Source organism: Microcaecilia unicolor, chromosome 1, assembly GCF_901765095.1.
Source record: "Microcaecilia unicolor chromosome 1, aMicUni1.1, whole genome shotgun sequence".
Classification (NCBI taxonomy): domain Eukaryota; kingdom Metazoa; phylum Chordata; class Amphibia; order Gymnophiona; family Siphonopidae; genus Microcaecilia; species Microcaecilia unicolor.
In genome coordinates this window covers 353,900,239-353,921,984 of record NC_044031.1, presented here as the reverse complement: position 1 = coordinate 353,921,984, position 21,746 = coordinate 353,900,239, and the positions used below count along the sequence as shown (strand labels likewise).

The following is a 21,746-nucleotide window of genomic DNA, read 5'->3' as shown; positions in this document are numbered from 1 at the left end:
AGTGTGTCAGGGCCCCCCTTCCCACTCCCACACCTCTCTGGTCTCAGGGACCCCTTCCCACTCCCCCACCTCTCTGGTCTCTGGACCCCCTCCCCACCTCCCTCTCCCCTGCCCCCCCCAGCCACCCATGTCCAGCGACCCCCCCCCTGCCCCCCATCCAGCCACTCATGTCCAGTAACCCTCCCCTTCCCCCCCCCCCGGCGCATCAAACCCCCTCGTTACCCGCAGCTGCCACTGGTAACGTCAGCCTGGCTATAGAACCTAGCTCAGCAACTCCAGGAGCCATGGACACAGGCAGCTACTTTAGAACGTTGGTTGATAACAAATAACAAGGTTATATTGTGGTTGAATGAGATGATTGTGTATCAGACATCTTGTGGGTCGAAGGGTATCGTCCAGTACGATCATTGGTTATGTTGTGTTGCTGGGTGTAGGGATTTATGTTAGATTGGTGGGATAAGCCTTTTTGAAGAGGGTGGCTTTTAGTGATTTCCTGAAGTTTAGATGGTCATGGATTGTTTTCACGGCTTTCGGGATTCCATTCCATAGTTGTGCGCTTATGTAGGAGAAGCTGGATGCGTGGGTTGTTTTGTATTTGAGTCCTTTGCAGTTTGGGTAATGTAGGTTTAGGTAAGATCGTGATGATCTGATTCTGTTCCTGGTTGGTAGATCTATGAGGTCTGTCATGTATCCTGGGACTACGCCGTAGATAATTTTGTGGACCAAGGTGCAGATTTTGAAGATGATCCGGTCTTTGATTGGGGGCCAGTGTAGCCAATGTCTTGATTTCGTTAGCGATTTCTGTCAGTCTGGAGCTGTAATGGATGTATATAGTGACATCATCTGCATAGATGAAAGGTTTAAGACCTTGGTTGGATAAGGCCTTGGCTAGTGGGGTTATCATTAGGTTGAAGAGGATCGGGGATAGTGGTGAGCCTTGTGGTACTCCGCAATCTGTTTTCCACGGTGATGATATGTTTGATTTTGACTTTATCTGATAGGTTCTTGTGGTTAGGAAACCCTTAATCCAGTTAAGTATGTTGCCAGCAATCCCGAATTTGTCAAGTAATCTTATTAATATGTTATGGTTTACCATGTCGAATGCACTAGACATGTCGAATTGGAAGAGGAGTATGTTGTTTCCTATTGCTGTTTCCTGCTTGAATTTGGCTAGTAGGGTGAGTAGTACTGTTTCTGTGCTGTATAACGGGCGAAAGCCAGACTGTGATTCGTGTAATATTGAGAATTTGTTTATGTAGTCTGTTAGCTGTTTGGCTACCATACTTTCCATCAGTTTGACTGACAGCGGGATGGATGCTACTGGTCGGTAGTTGGTGATTTCATTTGCTTTTTTCGTGGTGTCCTTTGGTATCGGGGTGAATAGAATATTTCCTTCGGGGGAGACCTTGCTGAAGCATGTAGTTGAGGTGGAATGTGAGATCTACTATGAAGTAGTCAGGGGCTGATTTCAGTAAGTAGTTGGGACATGTATCTAGTTTGCAGTGAGTGTTGGTGAACCTCCTGAGCGCCCGTATTACAGTATCGACGGTAAGGGGGGGGGGGGGGGGCGAAGTTTAGCCAAGTGCGGTCCACTGAGTGTTCTCCATTTATTGGGTCCAGCTCGTCTAGGAAGTTTTGATGTCTGTGTTGCCTTGGGGTAACGTGTTGCATAGGCTTACAGTTTTTTCGTTGAAATACTTAGCAAGTTTGTCTGCAGATGGGGTGTCTATTTTCGATGCAGTGACCTGGTTGGTATCTAGGAGTTTATTAACTAGTTGATATAGTTTCTTTGTGTCTTTGTAATCTGTTCCTATTTTGGTTTTATAGTATGATCTTTTGATCTGTCTTGTTGCGCATTTGTATTTTCTTTGTGTTTGTTTCCATGTGTTGAATGTGTGTTCATCTTTTGTTTTTTTTTTCCATGCTCGTTCATGTTGCCTGGTTGTGTTTTTAGCTTTTTCAGTTCATCGTTGAACCATGGTATCGAGCTGTGCTTTCATGATGTTCTTGTTCGTAAAGGTGATATTTCATCTAGTATGCATTTACATCTTTTATCCCATTCCAGGAGGTAGTCTGTAGATTCAGTTAGTTCTGTCCATCCATTGTTGTATAACAGTTGCCAGAATGTTTTCGTGTCTACATGGCCTCTGGATGTATATGTAGTGTGTTCTTTTGTTTGGTGTATTCCCTTCTTTTGCCAGTGTAATGATAGGTTTAGTTTATAATGATCAGACCAGGGTGTTTCTGTCCATTTAATATCTGTTATTATTAGGTTTTGGTCTGTTGACAATTTGTGTGAGATGAGGTCGACTGTGTGCCCTTTGACATGGGTTGCTTGCATTTGTGACCATTTGAAATCCCATAAGTGAAGGAATTCTGTATATTTTCATGTATTAGTAGAGTTTGGGTCTTCTAGGTGAAGGTTGATGTCTCCTAGTACTAGTACATTGGAGTTGGTTGCACATGTGTTTCAAATGAAGTCCATGAAGTTGGTCTGGCCTTCGTTCCAATTACCCAGGGGGGTCTGTAAAGCAGTACACAATTTAATTAATCGTGTAGGGTTTTGTTGTGGATTCCGATTGAAGCGATTTCAAGTTGGGGTGTTATGGACTCGGCGATGGTTTCGGTGATAAAGTGAGATTGATAGATTAATGCTATGCCTCGTCCTCTTTTTTCCTTTCTGGTCCAGTGTATGATTTTGTATCCTGGGGGACACAGGTCTAGGATTATGGGGTCTTTTTGGTCATGGATCCAGGTTTCGCTGATGAAGAGTAAGTCAAGGTCTTCTGTCATGATCCAGTCTGTTAGTGTTGCCGTTTTGTTTACTGCGGATCTGGCATTGATATAACCCACTTGGATTGTTTGGTATGGGTCTTCTGCATTTGGTATTGTGTGAACTTTTATTAGTTGTCGTTTTTTAGATGGAGTTTTTTTGTTAGGGCCCTTCTGTGTGCTCTGATTTGATTGTCTACATGTTGGTGTTCTACCTTTGCTTAAGTTGTTGTCTGTTTGATGGGTTGTGGTGTGTCTGATCAGTCTTTGATGGTTGTGCAGTATTTGTATGGTATTACTGTCTGCAAGAGGGGTGGTTAGTGTAAGGTGGATCAGTGATAAGGAGTAGATTATTAGGAGTAGTTTGTGGGTATTCATCTTGGTTTCTGATCGCTGTGGAGTAGTAGTGGGGTTGTTCCTGATGATTGGATGTGTGGGAATAGTTTTATTCTTTGGTATGAGTTCGGTGTTTTGATCTTGTGTGTTATTTCAGTTAGCTCGAATGCAGATCAATCAACTGAATCTTCGATCAAATAGAGGAACAAATGGTTACACTTAGTATCTCTGTGTGATATTCCCGGAGCCAGTGTGTAGGCTTCCTTTAGTTCCAGGGAATCCAAAAGATTCAGAGTTATAGGATTAGTTCAGTTAGTTAAGGAAAGTTTTTCTTTACTCACAGATTACAGGTTTGACCTTTAAGGTCTCTGGTTCTGACGTCCCTGGGTGACCCAACCGATGCAGGTTACTGTAGGCTTTTCACTAGTGTCGCATCAAGAAGGGTAGATGTAGACAGGGGTCCAGTGATTCGGATTGAAATTGCCAGCAGATGTTCCTGTTTCTCTGGTCCGTTTCCCAGCTCTGCAGCTCTCTCCGCTTCAGACTTGGGCTCTGGCAGGAAGAGCATCCGTCGGGGCAGGACACAGAGGGCCAGTGATCATCTGCCGGACTCCCGCATGTCTAGAAATTATGTTGTGAAATCTGATAGCTGAGGAAAGCCTTCCCCAAGAGCAGGCTACAATAAAGGTTGGAGTTCAGCAGCTCTAATAAGAGTGTAGAATACTGTAAAAACGGGAGCTCAGCAATTCTAATAAATGTGTAGACTGCTGTAAAAGTGGGAGCTTAACAGTTCTAAAGTAAGTGCAGGCTTACAGTGAGAGTGGGAGCTCAGCAGTTCTGGTGGGAATACAGGCTCACATATATACTATGTAAACGGCTTTGAATGTAGTTGCAAAAACCATGGAAAGGCGGTATATCAAATCCCATTCCCTTTCCCTTAATGGGATAGAGTCAGCATGGGTTCAGCCAAGGGAAGTCTTGCCTCACCAATTTGTTTCATTTCTTTGAAGTTGTGGAGAAAGGTGAGCCGGTTGATGTATCTCGATTTTCAGAAAGCTTTTGATAAAGTTCCTCACGAGAGACTCCTGAGAAAATTTAAGTGTCATGGGATAGGAGGCAAGGTTCTGATGTGGATTAGGAATTGATTATTGTACAAAATATAGAGGGTAGGGTTAACTGGTCATCAGGGGCATTTTTGAAAGAGAAGGGCGCCCATCTTCCGACACATATTGGGAGATGGGCATCCTTCTCTTAGGGTCACCCAAATCGGCATAATTGGAAGCCAATTTTGGGCGCCCTCAACTGCAGTCTGTCGCGGGGACGACCAAAGTTCACGGGGGCGTGTTGGAGGTGTAGTGAAGGCGGGACTGGGGCGTGCTTAAGAGATGGGCGTCCTCGGCCAATAATGGAAAAAAGAAGGGCGTCAACTTTACTTGGTTCATTTTTTTTTTCATGACCAAGCCTCAAAAAGGTGCCCAAACTGACCAGATGACCAATGGAGAGAATCAGGGATGACCTCCCCTTACTCCCCCAGAGGTCACCAACCCCTCCCACCCTAAAAAAAAAAAAAAAAAAATTTTTTTTGCTAGCCTCTATGTCAGCCTCAAATGTCATACCCAGCTCCATGACAGCAGTATTCATGTCGCTGGAGCAGTTTTAGTGGGTGCAGTGCACTTCAGGCAGGCGGACCCAGGCCCATCCCCCCCGCCTGTTGCACTTGTGCTGGTAAATGTGAGCCCTTTAAAACCCACCCGAAACCCACTGTACCCACATGTAGGTGCCCCCCTTCACCCCTTAGGGCTATGGTAGTGGTGTACAGTTGTGGGAGTGGGTTTGGGGGCTCAGCACTGAAGGTAAGGGAGCTATGCATTTGGGAGCAATTTGTGAAGTCCACTGCAGTGCCCCCTAGGGTGCCCGGTTGGTGTCCTGGCATGTGAGGGGTCCAGTGCACTACGAATACTGGCTCCTCTCACGACCAAATGCCTTGGATTTGGTCGTTTTTGATATGGGTGTCCTCGGTTTCCATTATGGCCGAAAACCGGGGACGACCATCTCAACATTTAGGACGCCCATCTTGTTTCAATAATACGGGTTTCCCTGCCTCTTCGCTGGGACGTCCTTAGAGATGGTCGTCCCCGTTCGATTATGCCCCTCCATATCTCTCAATGGAGGAGGGTGAACAGTGGAGTGCTGCAGGGATCTGTATTGGGTCCAATGCTGTTTAACATATTTATAAATGATTTGGAAATAGGCACGATGAGCGAGGTTATTAAATTTGCAGATGATGCAAAACTATTCAAGGTGCAGACTGTGAAATATTGCAGGAAGACCTTAGGAAATTGAAAGACTGGGCATCCAAATGGCAGATGAAATTTAATGAGGACAAATGCAGGGTGATGCATATTGGAAAGAATAATCCGAGTCATAGTTACCTGATGCTAGGGTCCACATTGATGTCAGCACACAAGAAAAAGATCTAGGTGGTGTTGTAGATAATAAGATATGAAATAAAAGTGGGAGGGCGACCAAGGATTCCAAAGACTGAAAGGATATATAATAATAAAGATGTTTATTGAGGTATAAAGACTCGACACAACGTCGTGTTTCGGCCGTTAGGCCTGCATCAGGAGTCTATAATCAAATTTTGAATACATAAATTATAAAAACAATATAAAACATATATATACGTTTATTTAAAATTAATTTTATAATTTTAAATGTTATTATATAAAAAAGTATGTATAATAATAATAACAAATTAGATGCATTTAAGAATGAATATGAATTTAAACAGATGATTACATTTTTAAGAAAATAAAACATTTAAATTCATCAAAAAATAAAATAAAACCTTCCATATTTAAAAATATGTAAAGACAAAAAATGGTGTGCTTGTATAAAAATGATGTACATATAAATAAATAACAATATGTAAATGAATTCTCATGTCTACACAAAGTAAGAAAGCAGTGTGGATTGGATACATTAAACATGGATAACCAAATGCATTCAAAGGTGACCATATAGCCAGTGAATGTAATGCACATATAAAAAAAGCAAACAGGATGCTAGAATTATTAGGAAAGGGATGGTGAATAAGACTGAATACTATAATGCCTTTGTATTGCTCTATGGTGCATCCACACCTTTAGTATTACTTTCAGTTCTGGTGGCCGTATCGCAAAAAATATATATATTGGAATTAGAAAAGTTTCAAAGAAGAGTGACCAAAATGATAAAGGGAATGGAACTCGTCTAGTATGAGGAAAGGCTAAAGAGGTTAGGGCCCTTCAGCTTGGAAAAGAGACAGATGAGGGGATAATCTTATGAACCATCTACCTAACACATACCCCCATGATAACAACATTGACCAGACTTCATCTCCCACCTTACTCCCCTCTCTATTGCCTTTTTCTACCTATTCATCTCGTGTATTATTCTGGTATAATTAACTTTTACCCTCTCTAACAATATTCTGTATTCCTTTTACTATGTAAGCCGCATTGAACCTACTTTGAGTGGGAAAGCGCGGGATACAAATGTAATAATAAATAAATATATGATTGAGGTCTACAAAATCCTGAGTGGTGTAGAAGTAAATCGATTTTTTACTCGTTCCAAAAGTACAAAGACTAGGGGGCACGTGAGGAAGTTACATGGAAATACTTTTAAAACAAATAGGAGGAAATATTTTTTTCACTCAACTAATAGTTAAGCTCTGGAACTCTTTGCCGGAGGATGTAGTAACAGCAGTTAGTGTATCTGGGTTTAAAAATGTTTGAATCAACTACAACAAATAAAGGGGTTGTGGAAAATCCAATGCTACAGCAACACAAAAATAATCCACAGGAGAAAGTTATAAACCTATAAAGAAGTGCATATGTGAAAAGGAAGGAAAAAGCCTCAAAGTCGCTCTAACCTCTGACAGTTGTAAAGAGCGTAGTGGATCAATGTAATCCTGACTTCATCATAGCCAAAAAAACCTTCCAATACAACCAATGAAGTGCATAATACAGTATTGAAAGTGTTCAAAAACGTGTGTAGTATAGCATACAAAAAAACATACTTAACGCCACTTCAATGGGGTCAAGCAGTGATATAAACTTGCCCCTGGGCCAACGATGGCCAGCGTTTTGTAGAAAACTGCGTCAGGGTCCAGTCGGCAAGATTTATCTATGAGAGAAAAAAAACTTACCAATGAGCATTTCATAGCAAAAAAAGTCTGCATTAAATAAGCCTAAGACAAATAAAAGCATACTTAAGATTGGAGTAACCTGGCTAGCAAGGCTCATAGGTGTACCGGTGATCTTAAAAATTGCTACTCAGTTTAAAGCGACAATGATGTCAGACGCTGGCCAAACATACAGCCAATCAAAAGAGCTCTAGGTTTAAAGGGCAAATGGTGGGTAACGATGGCATGCTACAATTTCAGAAAAAATGAACCCAATCTAGATGGGTGTTAAGGCCCGTAGGTTCAAAAGATTTAAATCTGTAGATCCACCTCTGTTCCAATTGAAGTAAATTCGCTGACGATCCCCACCTCTATCCAGGGGCGGGTCATAATCAATTACTATACAGTGGAGCTGTTGGAACACATAGCCGTGCTGAGAACAATGAAAAGCCAGGGGGGAACCCAGTTTGTTAATCGGTATTGAACTTCTATGTTCAATTAAACGGGTAGCTAGTGGACGTGAAGTCTGTCCAACATAGAGCATGTCACAGGGACATCTTACATAACAAACAACATAGTCTGTCTTGCATGAAGTACTAATCTTAAGAAAATATTCCTTGCAGTCCACTGGATTAACAAAGGATGCAGCTTCTGTCATAATACTACATACTGAACATGTATTGAATTTAGAATTACCAATTGATATACTGGCCAAAGTAGGAGCCTCATTAGGAGTTGATATTGGGGCTCAGGTGCTCCTTCAGATTCTTGGTGTGACACTAGGAGAAGCGGACAGGCGCTTCTTTAAAGATTAATTATACTGTGTAACATATTTTGGGTGTACTTGTGACTCTGCCTACTGCTAGCAAGCTAGGCCTTCTGGCTTCAACCCAGATAATGGGCTAGATAACCTCATACCATCTCCTGTTCTCAGTCTATCCTCCATGTTCCATGCTGTGAATTCCTTCCATTTGGCTTTTACAGTCAGGTTCATCCCACAGTAAAAGAAGTGAAAAAACCCACCTCTCTGCTTGTGGATAATTAACCCTTTGATCTGCATACTGGCAGCAAACACCATCAGCTACTGAATCTGCAGCACTGATTTGGCCCACAGCCCATGACCCACCAATTCCACGCCCCATTTTCAACTGTGAGGATTTACATGCATCACGTTACAAAATACGCTTAGACAGTTGTGTTCGTAAAGCCTAATTAATTCCAATTGGTGTCAATAATTGCTTGTTAAGTGGCAATTATCAAATTAAGGTATGCACACAAATCCAGAATATGACTGGATTTGCACCCCAATGTCACACTATATAGAATCCCGGGATAAGTGACTAAGAATAAAAACTTTTTCATATAACTTCCTAATTGGCTAGATTTGGATGTGCAGCTTATACACATGTGAACACCGATATCTACACATGTAGGTAGCAAAATCAGTGCTTACACATGCAGATCCTCAAATGATGACACTTTTTTTCTTTTTTTGTGTTTCTAAAAAAAATGGCTTTTGCTAGATGTCCTGGAAGTTTACATGTGCTCTTCTATATATCCTTATATATATATATTACAAGAGTCTCCATGTCTTGGATGTCCTTTTCCCATATTAAGGAACTAAGCAAATGTGGGCTGCACATGTTATTCAAATATGAATTAAAAATAACAGGCCAGTCAATGTGAAATTTTAATTACACCTCCATTGAGGGTCATTAATGTCTTGGATGTCCTTTTCCCATATTAAGGAACTAAGCAAATGTGGGCTGCACATGTTATTCAAATATGAATTAAAAATAACAGGCCAGTCAATGTGAAATTTTAATTACACCTCCATTGAGGGTCATTAATATGCATGCTCCTCCATCCCTAAAATTTTTCATCAAAGCTATCACTAGTGTTTCATCATTAATGTGTGCAAAGGTTTGCCATTATCGCTTAGTAAATAGGCCTCATTGTAGTCCTCAGCAGTCATTGTGGTAATCTAACAGTTAAAACTCTGTGTTTAATTGTTTGGGTATTACCTAATACATTTTGTGCTAGATTTACGCTTCATCTGCAGAACTGTTTTTTTGCTTGTATAACCAGTCTTTTTTTAATGTCAAAAGGCACAACTATTTTTGCATCATAAGGGTGTATATGACTTCATGCGTAACTATTCTATTAACATCATGTTTCTTTTTTGTCTGCAGCTTACAATGATCCCAACTTCTTTTATGAGTTTTCAGTTCGGTATCATTCAGCTCCCTGCCAAAGCATCTACAATATTTCTTTTCAGAAAATGCTGCATGGATTACTAAAAAAGTTGGTAGCAAACCTATTCTGTGAAGTTTTGATGCTTAAAGCAGATTGCCATCAAGTGAAAATGCAGAGAGCAGGATTGCATAATGAAATATTCTTTCTGTTTTCAGGTAACTACAATACATCTTAAACTATTGATAATATCTTGTATTAATAACAGAGGAAACTTAAAATGAAAATATTGATTAGCTGCGAAGGATTAAAAAATACGATCAAACTGAAAATATTTTTAAATTCTTCGCAGCTAATCAATATTTTCATTTTAAGTTTCCTCTGTTATTTGGATTAGTAATACAGACTTTGTTGTTATTACAGTTAGATTATTGCAGAATTGTATACCTGGATTGTTCTGATCATTTGCGAAAGAAATTATAGTTGGTACAAAATACAGCAGCTAGTTTGCTATATTCAATCTAAGTATGAGAGAGTTTCTCCATTGTTTCTGCAGCTTCACTAGCTATGAACAGAGGCTAGAATACGTTTTAAACTATAAGTGATTAAAATGTTTTATGGTAAAACACGTATTGGCTATTATATATATCTTGTCTATATGAGTAGGAGTTGCTTCGTAATCAGCTTCTTTTGCACTTTCTGAATCCAAAAGGAGTATATATTAGAAAGTGTTTACATGGTCATTCCCTTAGTAGGCAGATAAAATTTGAAATTCATTACCATTTGAAATTATTTTTAGTTTTAGAAAGCTGTGATACTCCTTTTATTTCATAAATGTGTGCTATCTAACTTTTAATGTTTCACTTTTAATAACTGTGATTCCTAAGATATGTCTAGTTTCTTTTTAATTGTAATTCATACAGAACTATGGGGTTCTTTTACTAAACTGTGGGGGAAAGGGACCCTTCGGTAGCGGCAGGGGCCCTCTTTTCCACAGCCATGTGGCCATGCAGCAGGGAACCCTTACCACCACCCATTGAGATGGCAGTAAGGGCTCCCATTGTAACTAAGTGATAACCAGGCAGCGCACGGCGATACCTGATTACCGCCGTGCTAAACATTTCTGCGTTTTTTTTGCCCTGGAAATGGGATATGCTCAACTTGGGACTACCGCCGGCATCCACGTTGGGCCAGCGCTAGTCCAGGAAGAGCGAGCAGTAAGCTCGCATTGGGCTTACCGCTGCTCTGTAAAAGGGCCCCTATAAAAGATGGTAGCAGAATATAAGAAACGTAATATAATTGAATTAATCTGAATAATATGTAGGTGAGAAACTTCATTGTATTTATTACTTTCTGTTTATATATTTAGGGGGTGTTTTACTAAGACGCGGTAGTGTTTTTAGCTCATAGTAGAAATCAGCTGGCGGTAAACACTGAGATGCCCATAGGAATATAATGGTCATCTCGGCGTTTACCGCAAGCTGATTTCTACTGCAAGCTAAAAACGCTATTGTGGCTTAGTAAAAGACCCCCTTAGTGTATTAGTGTTCAGAAAGGTGGTGTCCTTAAAAATATTCATTAATATGCTCATAAAGGGGGTCTTAGGCACGCTGCCATTTTTAGCACGCGCTAAAAGTAGGTGCACATTAAATGCTAAAGATGCCTATGTATTCCTATGGACATCTTTAGCATTTAGGGTGTGCCTATTTTTAGCGCGCGCTAAAAACGCTAGTGTGCCTTAGTAAAAGACCCCCATTGTGTAAGGGTTCCTGGGAATTCCCTGGAGACCTATGTCTGAGCCATGGTGCCTGCTTAGCTATAACCTGCGCATCCAGAAATGTGACCACTTTAAATTGATAGTCCAAGTGCTATTATTAATGCAGTTGGGTTATTGTAATGTCTTCTCTCGTCAACAACTAAGAAAACTACAAGCAATTCAAAACATCACCGTTCACTTGATTTTTTCATTGGGAAAATAACTACTACTACTACTATAAATCACTTCTTTAGCGCTACCAGTCGTACGCAGCGCTTTCCAATAAGAACTTAACTTACGTAAGAACATACACATTTCCATACTGGGACAGACTGAAGGTCTATCAAGGCCAGTATCCTGTTTCCAACAGTGGCCAATCCAGGTCACAAGTACCTAGCAAGATCCCAGAACAACAAAACAGATTTTATACTGCTTTTCCTAGAATATGCAGTGGATTTTCCCAAGTCCATTTTAACAATGGCTTATAGACTTTTCTTTTTGGAAATTATCCAGACTCTTTTTTTAAACCCTGCTAAGCGAACTGCTTTTACCACATTCTCTGGCAACGAATTCCAGAGTTTAATTATTCATTGAGTGAAGAAATATTTTCTCTTCATTTTACATTTACTACTTAGTAGCTTATTTGCGTGCCCCCTAGTCCTAGTATTTTTGGAAAGAGTAAACAAGCGACTCACATCTACCTGTTCCGCTCAACTCAGATTTTATAAACCTCTATCATTATCCCCCCTCAGCAGTCTCTTCTTTGGAGACAAGCATATGCTACTGGCAGGACTAATCAGGTAGCCGCGGCATCGTGGAACCGGACACACCCTGGAGGGCGAGCCTTTTGATTTCGCCGAAGCCGTTTTTCCTTCCATGTCATCGAAGACACCCAGCGGCTTCAAATGTTGTACTCGGTGCAACCGGACCATCTTAGGTACCAATACCCTCGCCTGGTGTATCCACTGCCTTGTAGTCTGTGTCTTCGTATGAAGAAACGGACCCAAGTGTCTTGAGAAGTCCAACGAGAAAAGCTTTTTGGGGCTCGGTCCGGTCCTTCGACGTCGAGCCCTAGCTGCTTTAGCCTTTCCTCATAGGGAAGTCGTCACATCTCCTGTATCAATTTCATTGCCCTTCTCTGTACCTTTTCTAATTCCTCTATATCTTTTATGAAATGCGGTCACCAGAACTGCACACAATATTCGAGTTGCGGTCACACCATGGAGGAATACTAATAACATTCTCAGTTTTGTTTTCCATTCCTTTCCTAATAATTCCTAACATTCTATTTGCTTTCTTAGCCGCCGCTTCACATTGAGCAGAGGGTTTCCTGTGTGGTGACTCCTAATTTGGAACCTTTTCATCATGTAACTATGGTTTAGGTTCCTCTTTCCCACATGCATCACTTTGCAGTTACATTAAAAGTCATCTGCTGTTTAGATGCCCAGTCTCCCAGTCTCTTAAGGTCCTCTTGCAATTTTTCACAATCCTCTTGCGATTTAACAACTTTGAATAACTTTGTGTCATCAGCAAATTTAATTACCTCCCTAGTTACTCCCATCTCTCGATCATCTTATATAATAATACTCACGATGAACCTGGCGGCCTGTGTCCGTAACTTTGGGCTCCGAAGCCCCAGCTGACTTCACTGGACATGATCAAGTTGGAATCTGTTTGTGTGCGTGCGTCAAACGTCAGACGCACGAACACAAACTGATTCCAACTTGATCATTCTTCCATGCTGCATGGCGGCGAACAGGACTTCGGCTGGCGGGGGTTGGGGTCCCTCGCCAGCACAGGTATGCGGGGGAGGTTTGGCGGCGGGAAGCGGGGCTCAGGAGTGTTCGTGGGAGTCAGAGGAAGATCCCAGGTACCTTTTCTTCTGATGAGTCCTTTGGGATTCCCTCTGATCCTTCCCCTCCGCCAGAGAGGAGACTATCTCCACCGGAGAGTCTGTCTTTTTCCTCTTTTGTCCGGGAAATGGCTACGGCTATTCCCTTCCCTGTGGAGGTAGAGGATGAGCTCAGGACTGAGATGCTCGAGGTCCTGGATTATTCTTCTCCACCTAAAGAGGCGGTGACAGTTCCTCTGCATAATGTACTGAAGGAAGTCCTTATGTGAAACTGGTTGGCCCCTCTGGCCCTGTGTTCCCGAAGAAAGCTGAATCCCAGTATCGGATCCACGGTGAACCTGGATTGATGAGGTCTCAGTTACCCCACAATTCCATGGTGGTGGACTCCGCCCTCAAGAGAGCCAGGAGTTCTAGAGACTATGCTTTGGTGCCCCCAGGCAGAGAGGCTAGAACTCTTGATTCTTTTGGGAGGAAGAAGTATCAGGCTGCTATGCTCGCCACCAAGATTCAGTCATACCAGCTCTTCATGAGTGTGCACTTGCGGGACTCGATACGGCCACTCTTTACGGAGCTGGCCGAGCCTTTTCGCCAGGTGGTCAGGCAGCAGAAGGTGTGTCGAAAGTTCCTGTCCAGGGGTACATTTGACACTTTTTGATGTAGCATCCAGGATCGCTGCTCAGGGTATAGTGATGCGCAGACACTCATGGCTGCGTGTCTCTGACCTGGATCATTCTGTCCAGCAGCAAATGGGGGATGTTCCTTTTCGGGGGGGGGGGGGGGGGGGGACAAACCTTTTGGTGAAAAAGTAGAGGATCTTGTTGATCAGATCAAGAAGCATAATGATGCTATGAATTCTCTTTCCCTCCGGGCGCCTTCTGCAACTGCCTCCTCATCTAGGAGGTATTTTGGAGGGAAGAGAAGTGCTCCGTATTCCTATCCTAGGCATAGGTACACTCCTGCTTCTCGGCAGCCTGCCCAGGCTCACCCCCAGCACGCTCGTTCTCATCAACAGCATGAGTCTAAGGCTCATACTGATCCCCAGCAAAAGCAAGGGACGGGCTTTTGGCTGGCTCCAGTTAAGTATAACCTCAATAAAAGTGTCCATACCGGACAACTTGCCAGTCGGGGGGAGGTTGATATTTTTTCACCGAAGGTGGCCTCTCATAACCTCCGACCAGTGGGTTCTTCAAATAGTCCGGTTAGGATACACCCTCAATCTGGAATCCAAGCCTCCAAATTGCCCACCAGGAGCTCATTCTTACAGCTCCCAGCACAGACAGGTACTTGCAGAGGAACTCTCTGCCCTTCTAAAGGCTCAAGCGGTCGAACCCGTTCCACCAGGGGAAGAACGGTTGGGATTCTATTCCAGGTACTTCCTTGTGCAGGAAAAGACGGGGGATGCATCCCATCCTAGACCTAAGGGCCTTGAACAAATTTCTGGTTCGAGAAAAGTTCAGGATGGTTTCCCTGGGCACTCTTCTTCCCATGATTCAGGAGAACGATTGGCTTTGCTCTCTGGACTTAAAGGATGCTTACACACACATCTCGATTCTTCCAGCTCACAGGAAGTATCTTTGGTTTCGGCTGGGAACTCAGCACTTTCAGTACCATGTATTGCCTTTTGGTCTTGCGTCTGTGCCCAGAGTGTTTACAAAGTGTCTGGCGATAGTAGCAGTGTCGCTACGCAGATTGGGAGTGCATGTGTTCCCTTATCAGGCGACCCTCGGGGAGGAATGCTGGCTTCGGCCTAACCCCTGGTAAGCCTTTCCTCAGCTGAGAGGTGCCCAGCTCTACCACCGGCTGCCTTTCAGGTGCTGTGGAGGACTTGCAGCTCATCTGCATAACCTTACAGCTTTTCTCCGGGGTGACACCCAGGTCCACTCCGATCCACTCAGGGCCTCCGCTCTAGGTGCCAGCATTTATCTCTTTACATCTAATCTTCTTCCCAGTTGCTAAAGTACCTCAGTCATTTATGGCCCCTATTCACATTCTCTTCCTAGCCCTGTCCCTTCCTAATCTTTTCCCTCACCCCCTACCTCTCTCCGCTACAGGAACTCACTGCTCATCCATCGACTTCATCACCTCACCTTCTCTCCTACCCTCTTCCTCCCTCTTGGCTTTTAATCTCCGCCTCCTTCTTCCATCCATTTTGCCTTCCCCATTCCACCTAAATACCTCTCACCTTCGACACCTTCGTGGCCACACCTCTCCTACTCTCCTCCGCTCTCTTTTACTCCTTCTCTTACTCTCAGCCGGTGACATCAATCCCAATCCTGGCCCCCCTCACCAACTATCCCAACTCTACAGATCTCACCGCAACCTCTCTAACCTCATCTCTATTTCTCTACTCCCCTCCTCTTCTCTGCCCTTCTCTTGCGCCCTATGGAATGCCCGCTCTATCTGTAACAAACTCGCCTATATCCAGGACCTCTTTATCTCGCGTCACCTCCATCTGCTCGCCATAACAGAAACCTGGCTCTGCCCTGATGACTCTGCTTCAGTCACAGCCCTGTGCCATGGCGGTTATCTATTTTCACATACTCCTCGCCCTGCTGGCCGTGGGGGCGGTGTTGGACTACTTCTCTCTCCCTCCTCCAGATTTCAACCCCTTCTTCCACCTCAATCTCACTGTTTTTCCTCCTTTGAAGTCCACTCTATCCGCCTTTTCTCTCCTCTGCCTCTTCGAATAGCGGTCATTTATCGTCCCCCTGATAAGTCCCTTTCATCCTTTCTCAGTGACTTAGACGCCTGGCTTGCCTTCTTCCATGATCCTTCCTCCCCCTCTCTCTTCCTTGGTGACTTTAATATTCCTGCTAATGATCCTTCCAACTCTTATATTTCCAAGTTACTCGCTTTAACGTCCTCCTTTAATCTCCAACTATGCTCCACCTCCCCCACTCATCAAAATGGTCCCTGTCTTGATCTCATCTTCTCCTCCAACTGTTCACCCTCTAGTTTCCTTGCCTCTGATCTTCCCTCCTCTGATCACCATCTTATAACTTTCACACTTAAATCTCCTCCCTCCCAGTCCCGTCCTATCTTATCTAATTTATCTAGGAATCTTCACGATATTGACCCTTCATCTCTATCCTCCCATGTTTCAAACCTCCTCTCTACTGTGGCACCATCCACGTCTGTCAACGAGGCTGTTTCTTCTTACAACAATACTCTATCCTCTGCCTTAGACACTCTTGCACCTTTGATGACCCGCCCTGTAAGGCATACAAAACCCCAACCTTGGCTGACTTCTAATATCCGCTACCTACGTTCCTGTACCCGCTCCGCCGAACGCCTCTGGCGGAAATCTCGGGCCCTTGCTGATTTCTTACACTTTAAGTTCATGCTGACCTCCTTCCAATCTGCTCTTTTACGTGCCAAACAGGATTATTCTATCCAACTGACCAACTCTCTTGGCTCTAACCCTAGTCTTCTCTTCACCACATTGAACTCTCTCCTCAAGGTGCCCCCTCCCCCAACTCCCCCTTCATTATCTCCTCAGACTCTTGCTGAATTCTTTCACAACAAGGTTCAAAAGATAAACCTTGCTTTCTCTACCTCACCACCTCTCCCTCCACTAGTCCGTTCCCCTCTCTCTCCTTCCCCTCATTCCCTTTCCTCCTTTCCTGAAGTTACTATTGAGGAAACTACACTTCTCCTTTCTTCCTCAAAATGTACCACCTGTTCCTCTGATCCCATTCCCACCCACCTTCTTAATGCCATCTCTCCTGCTCTTATTCCTTTTATCTGTCACATTCTCAACTTCTCACTTTCCACTGCGACTGTCCCTACTGCCTTTAAACATGCTGTGGTCACACCTCTCCTTAAGAAGCCTTCACTCGACCCTACTTGTCCCTCTAATTACCGACCCATCTCCCTTCTTCCTTTTCTCTCCAAATTACTTGAGTGTGCTGTTCACCGCCGCTGCCTTGATTTTCTCTCCTCACATGCTATTCTCGACCCACTACAATCTGGTTTTCGCCCTCTTCACTCAACCGAAACTGCGCTTACTAAAGTCTCCAATGACCTATTACTGGCTAAATCCAGAGGTCTATACTCCATCCTCATTCTTCTTGATCTTTCCGCTGCTTTTGACACTGTCAATCACAGCATACTTCTCGATACCCTGTCCTCACTTGGATTCCAGGGCTCTGTCCTTTCCTGGTTCTCTTCCTACCTCTCCCTCCGCATCTTTAGTGTTCACTCTGGTGGATCCTCTTCTACTTCTATCCCTCTGCCTGTCGGTGTACCTCAGGGTTCTGTTCTTGGTCCCCTCCTTCTTTCTATCTACACTTCTTTCCTTGGTTCATTAATCTCATCCCATGGCTTTTCCTACCATCTCTATGCTGATGACTCCCAAATCTACCTTTCTACCCCTGATATCTCACCTTGCATCCAAACCAAAGTTTCAGCGTGCTTGTCTGACATTGCTGTCTGGATGTCTCAACGCCACCTGAAATTAAATATGACCAAAACCGAGCTTCTTTTTCCCCCCCAAACCCACCTCCCCGCTCCCCCCATTTTCTATTTCTGTTGATGGCTCTCTCATTCTCCCTGTCTCCTCAGCTCGAAACCTTGGGGTCATCTTTGACTCTTCTCTCTCCTTCTCTGCTCATATCCAGCAGATTGCCAAGACCTGTCGTTGCTTTCTTTACAACATCCGTAAAATCCGCCCCTTTCTTTCCGAGCACTCTACCAAAACCCTCATCCACACCCTTGTCACCTCTCATTTAGACTACTGCAATCTGCTTCTTGCTGGCCTCCCACTTAGTCACCTCTCCCCTCTCCAGTCGGTTCAAAACTCTGCTGCCCGTCTCGTCTTCCGCCAGGGTCGCTTTACTCATACTACCCCTCTCCTCAAGACCCTTCACTGGCTCCCTATCCGTTTTCGCATCCTGTTCAAACTTCTTCTACTAACCTATAAATGTACTCACTCTGCTGCTCCCCAGTATCTCACCACACTCCTCCTTCCCTACACCCCGTCCCGTGCACTCCGCTCCATGGATAAATCCTTCTTATCTGTTCCCTTCTCCACTACTGCCAACTCCAGACTTCGCGCCTTCTGTCTCGCTGCACCCTACGCCTGGAATAAACTTCCTGAGCCCCTATGTCTTGCCCCATCCTTGGCCACCTTTAAATCTGGACTGAAAGCCCACCTCTTTAACATTGCTTTTGACTCGTAACCACTTGTAACCACTCGCCTCCACCTACCCTCCTCTCTTCCTTCCCGTTGACATTAATTGATTTGATTTGCTTACTTTATTTATTTTTTGTCTATTAGATTGTAAGCTCTTTGAGCAGGGACTGTCTTTCTTCTATGTTTGTGCAGCGCTGCGTACGCCTTGTAGCGCTATAGAAATACTAAATAGTAGTAGTAGTAGTAGTAGTACTTATCTCGACGATTGGCTGGTGAAGAGCACCTCGGAAGCATGCACTCTACAGTCCATGCAAATATTCAGATGCTAGAGCTACTGGGTTTCGTGATCAATTACTCCAAGTCCCATCTCACCCCAGTACAGAAGTTGGAATTCATTGGGGCTCTGTTGAACACAAAGACAGCTCGAGCTTATCTTCCCAATGCAAGGGCAGACAACCTCCTGTCCATGGTGTCCATGGTTCGAGCGTCTTAAAGGATCATGGTTTGGCAGATTTTGAGACTTCTGGGGCACATGGCCTCCACAGTTCATGTAAATCCCATGGCACGTCTACATATGAGATCAGCTCAATGGACCCTAGTTTCCCTGTGGTATCAAGCTGCGGGGGATCTAGAGGATGTAATCCAACTGTCCACTGACTTTCGGAATTCCTTTCAGTGGTGGATGATTCGATCCAATTTGACCTTGGGACGTCCATTCCAAATTCCTCAGTCACAAAAAGTGCTGACGATGGATGCATCCCTCCTGGGGTGGGGAGCTCATGTAGATGGGCTTCAAACTCAAGGGGCTTGGTCCTTTCAGGAAAAAGCTCTTCAGATCAACCTCCTGGAACTGTGAATGATTTGGAATGCTCTAAAGGCTTTCAGAGATCAGCCATCAAATCAAATCATTTTAATTCAGACAGACAATCAGGTTGCTATGTATTACACCAACAAGCAGGGGGGCACCGGATCTCACCCTCTGTGTCAGGAAGCCATTCAGATGTGGCTTTGGGAACGCCGTCAGGGCATGTTTTTACAAGCCACTTATCTGGCAGGCGTAAACAACAATCTGGCCGACAGACTGAGCAGGATAATGTAACCTCACGAGTGGTCACTGAACATGTGAGTAATCTGCAAGATCTTCCGAGCATGGGGCACCCCCTCGGTGGATCTTTTTGCCACTCAGATCAATCACAAGGTCCCTCAGTTCTGTTCCAGGCTTCAGGCCCACGACAGCCTAGTGTCGGATGCCTTTCTCCTACATTGGGGAACAGGCCTTCTGTATGCCTATCCTCCCATATCTCTAGTAGAGAAGACTTTGCTGAAACTCAAGCAAGATCACGGAACCATGATTCTGATAGCTCCCTTCTGGCCGCGTGAGATTTGGTTCCCTCTTCTTCTGGAGTTGTCCTCCGAGGAACCGTGGAGATTGGAATGTTTTCCAACCCTCATCACCCAGAACGAGGGGTCACTTCTACATCCCAACCTCCAGTCACTGGCTCTCACGGCTTGGATGTTGAGAGCTTAGAATTTGCCTCCTTGGGTCTTTCAGAGGGTGTCTCTCGAGTCTTACTTGCTTCCAGAAAAGATTCCACAAAGAGGTGTTACTCTTTCAAGTGGAGGAGGTTTGCCTTCTGATGTGACAGCAAGGCCTTAGATCCTCTTTCTTGTCCTAAACAGACCCTGCTTGAATATCTTCTACACTTGTCAGAGTCTGGTCTCAAGACCAACTCTGTAAGAGTTCACCTTAGTGCGATTAGTGCTTATCGCCATGTAGAAGGTAAGCCTATCTCTGGACAGCCTTTAGTTGTTCGCTTCATGAGAGGTTTGCTTTTGTTAAAGCCCCCAGTTAAACCTCCACCAGTGTCATGGGATCTGAATGTTGTAGTCACCCAACTGATGAAAGCTCCTTTTGAGCCACTGAATTCCTACCATTCTGAAGTACTTGACCTTCCATGTCATTTTCTTGGTGGCTGTTACTTCAGCTCATGGGGTCAGTGAGCTTTAGGCCTTGGTGGTGCATGCACCTTATATCAAGTTCCATCATAATAGAGTAGTCCTCTGTGCGCACCCTAAGTTCCTGCCTAAGGTGGTGTCAGAGTTCCATCTGAACCAGTCAATTGTCTTGCCAACATTGTCCCCGTCCTCATACCCGCCCTGGCGAAAGCAGTTTGCATACCTTGGACTGCAAGAGAGCATTGGCTTTTTACGTGGAGCGGCTACAGCCCTTCAGACAGTCTGCCCTGTTGTTTGTTTCTTTCGATCCGAACAGGAGGGGAATCACCATCGGAAAATGCACAATCTCAAATTGGCTAGCAGATTGCATTTCCTTCACTTATGCCCAAGCTGGGCTGACTCTACAGGGTCATGTGACGGCTCATAATGTTAGAGCCATGGCTGCGTCAGTGGCCCACTTAATGTCGGCATCCATTGAAGAGATTTGCAAAGCTGCAATGTGGTCATCAGTCCACACGTTCACATCTCACTACTGCCTTCAGCAGGATACCTGACGAGACAGTCGGTTTGGGCAGGCAGTGCTGCAGAATCTGTTCGGGGTTTAGAATCCAACTCCACCCCCCTATACCCATTTTGATTCTGTTCCAGGCTGCACTCTGTTAGTTGATTTTGGTTTCAGGTCAATCTATGTTATATCCTCGCCGTTGCGAAGCCCAAGTGACCAATGTTTATTGTTTTGAGTGAGCCTGGCTGCTAGGGATACCATACCCCACATGTGAGAACAAGCCGGCTGCTTGTCCTCGGAGAAAGCGAACATACCTACCTGTAGCAGATATTTTCTGAGGACAGCAGGCTGATTGTTCTCAGAAACCTGCCCTCCTCCCCTTTGTAGTTGTTGTTTATTTGTTTTTATGCTTTTTGATTAAAGAGGCATGCTCATGCATGCGCTGTTTGCGCTGCCCGCGCGACGGAACTCTCTAGAAAGACTTTGTTTTTATTTGGCTTGCAAAATATTTTGCCGATTCCTGGGCCGCCGCGATCATCGACCCACATGTGAGAACAATCAGCCTGCTGTCCTCGGAGAATACCTGCTACAGGTAAGTATCTTCGCTTTCTCCGAGGACAGTAGGCTGATTGTTCTCACAAACCCACCCACCTCCCCTTTGGAGTTGTTTATTTGTATTTATGCTTTTTGATTAAAATGAAGAGGCATGCTTGCGTGACGGGCGGAAAGCCGCATGCGCGGTGCATGCTGCACATGCGCCAGAAGACTCTGGCAAAACTTTTTCATTTTGCTGGTGAAAATTTGTCGTTTCCTGGGCCAATGTGGACGTCGACCCACATGCGAGAACAATCTGTCTGCTGTCCTCAGAGAATACCTGCTACAGGTAAGTATCTTCGCTTTATGGGCTCTGTTTACAAAGCCTTACTGTAGGCGCGCACAGTTATTAGCGCGTGCTTATGCTAGAGAGACACCCATAAGAATATAATGGTGTCTGTGGCGTTAGCCCATTCTAAATAGTGTGCGCTCCTACAGCACATCTTAGTAAACAGGGCCCTATGATTTTCCTTTGGA

At 44.3% G+C, this 21,746-nt stretch overlaps 1 protein-coding gene across 1 annotated transcript in view; it reads left to right on the top strand.

Annotated features, from left to right (window-relative positions):
• ZPBP (zona pellucida binding protein) overlaps positions 1-21,746 on the top strand; it is a 304,665-nt gene that overhangs the window by 211,472 nt on the left and 71,447 nt on the right. Inside the window, exon 5 of the mRNA XM_030218447.1 lies at positions 9,472-9,690. Within this exon, the coding sequence (XP_030074307.1) occupies positions 9,472-9,690 (219 nt within the window). The remainder of the gene's footprint in view (positions 1-9,471; positions 9,691-21,746) is intronic.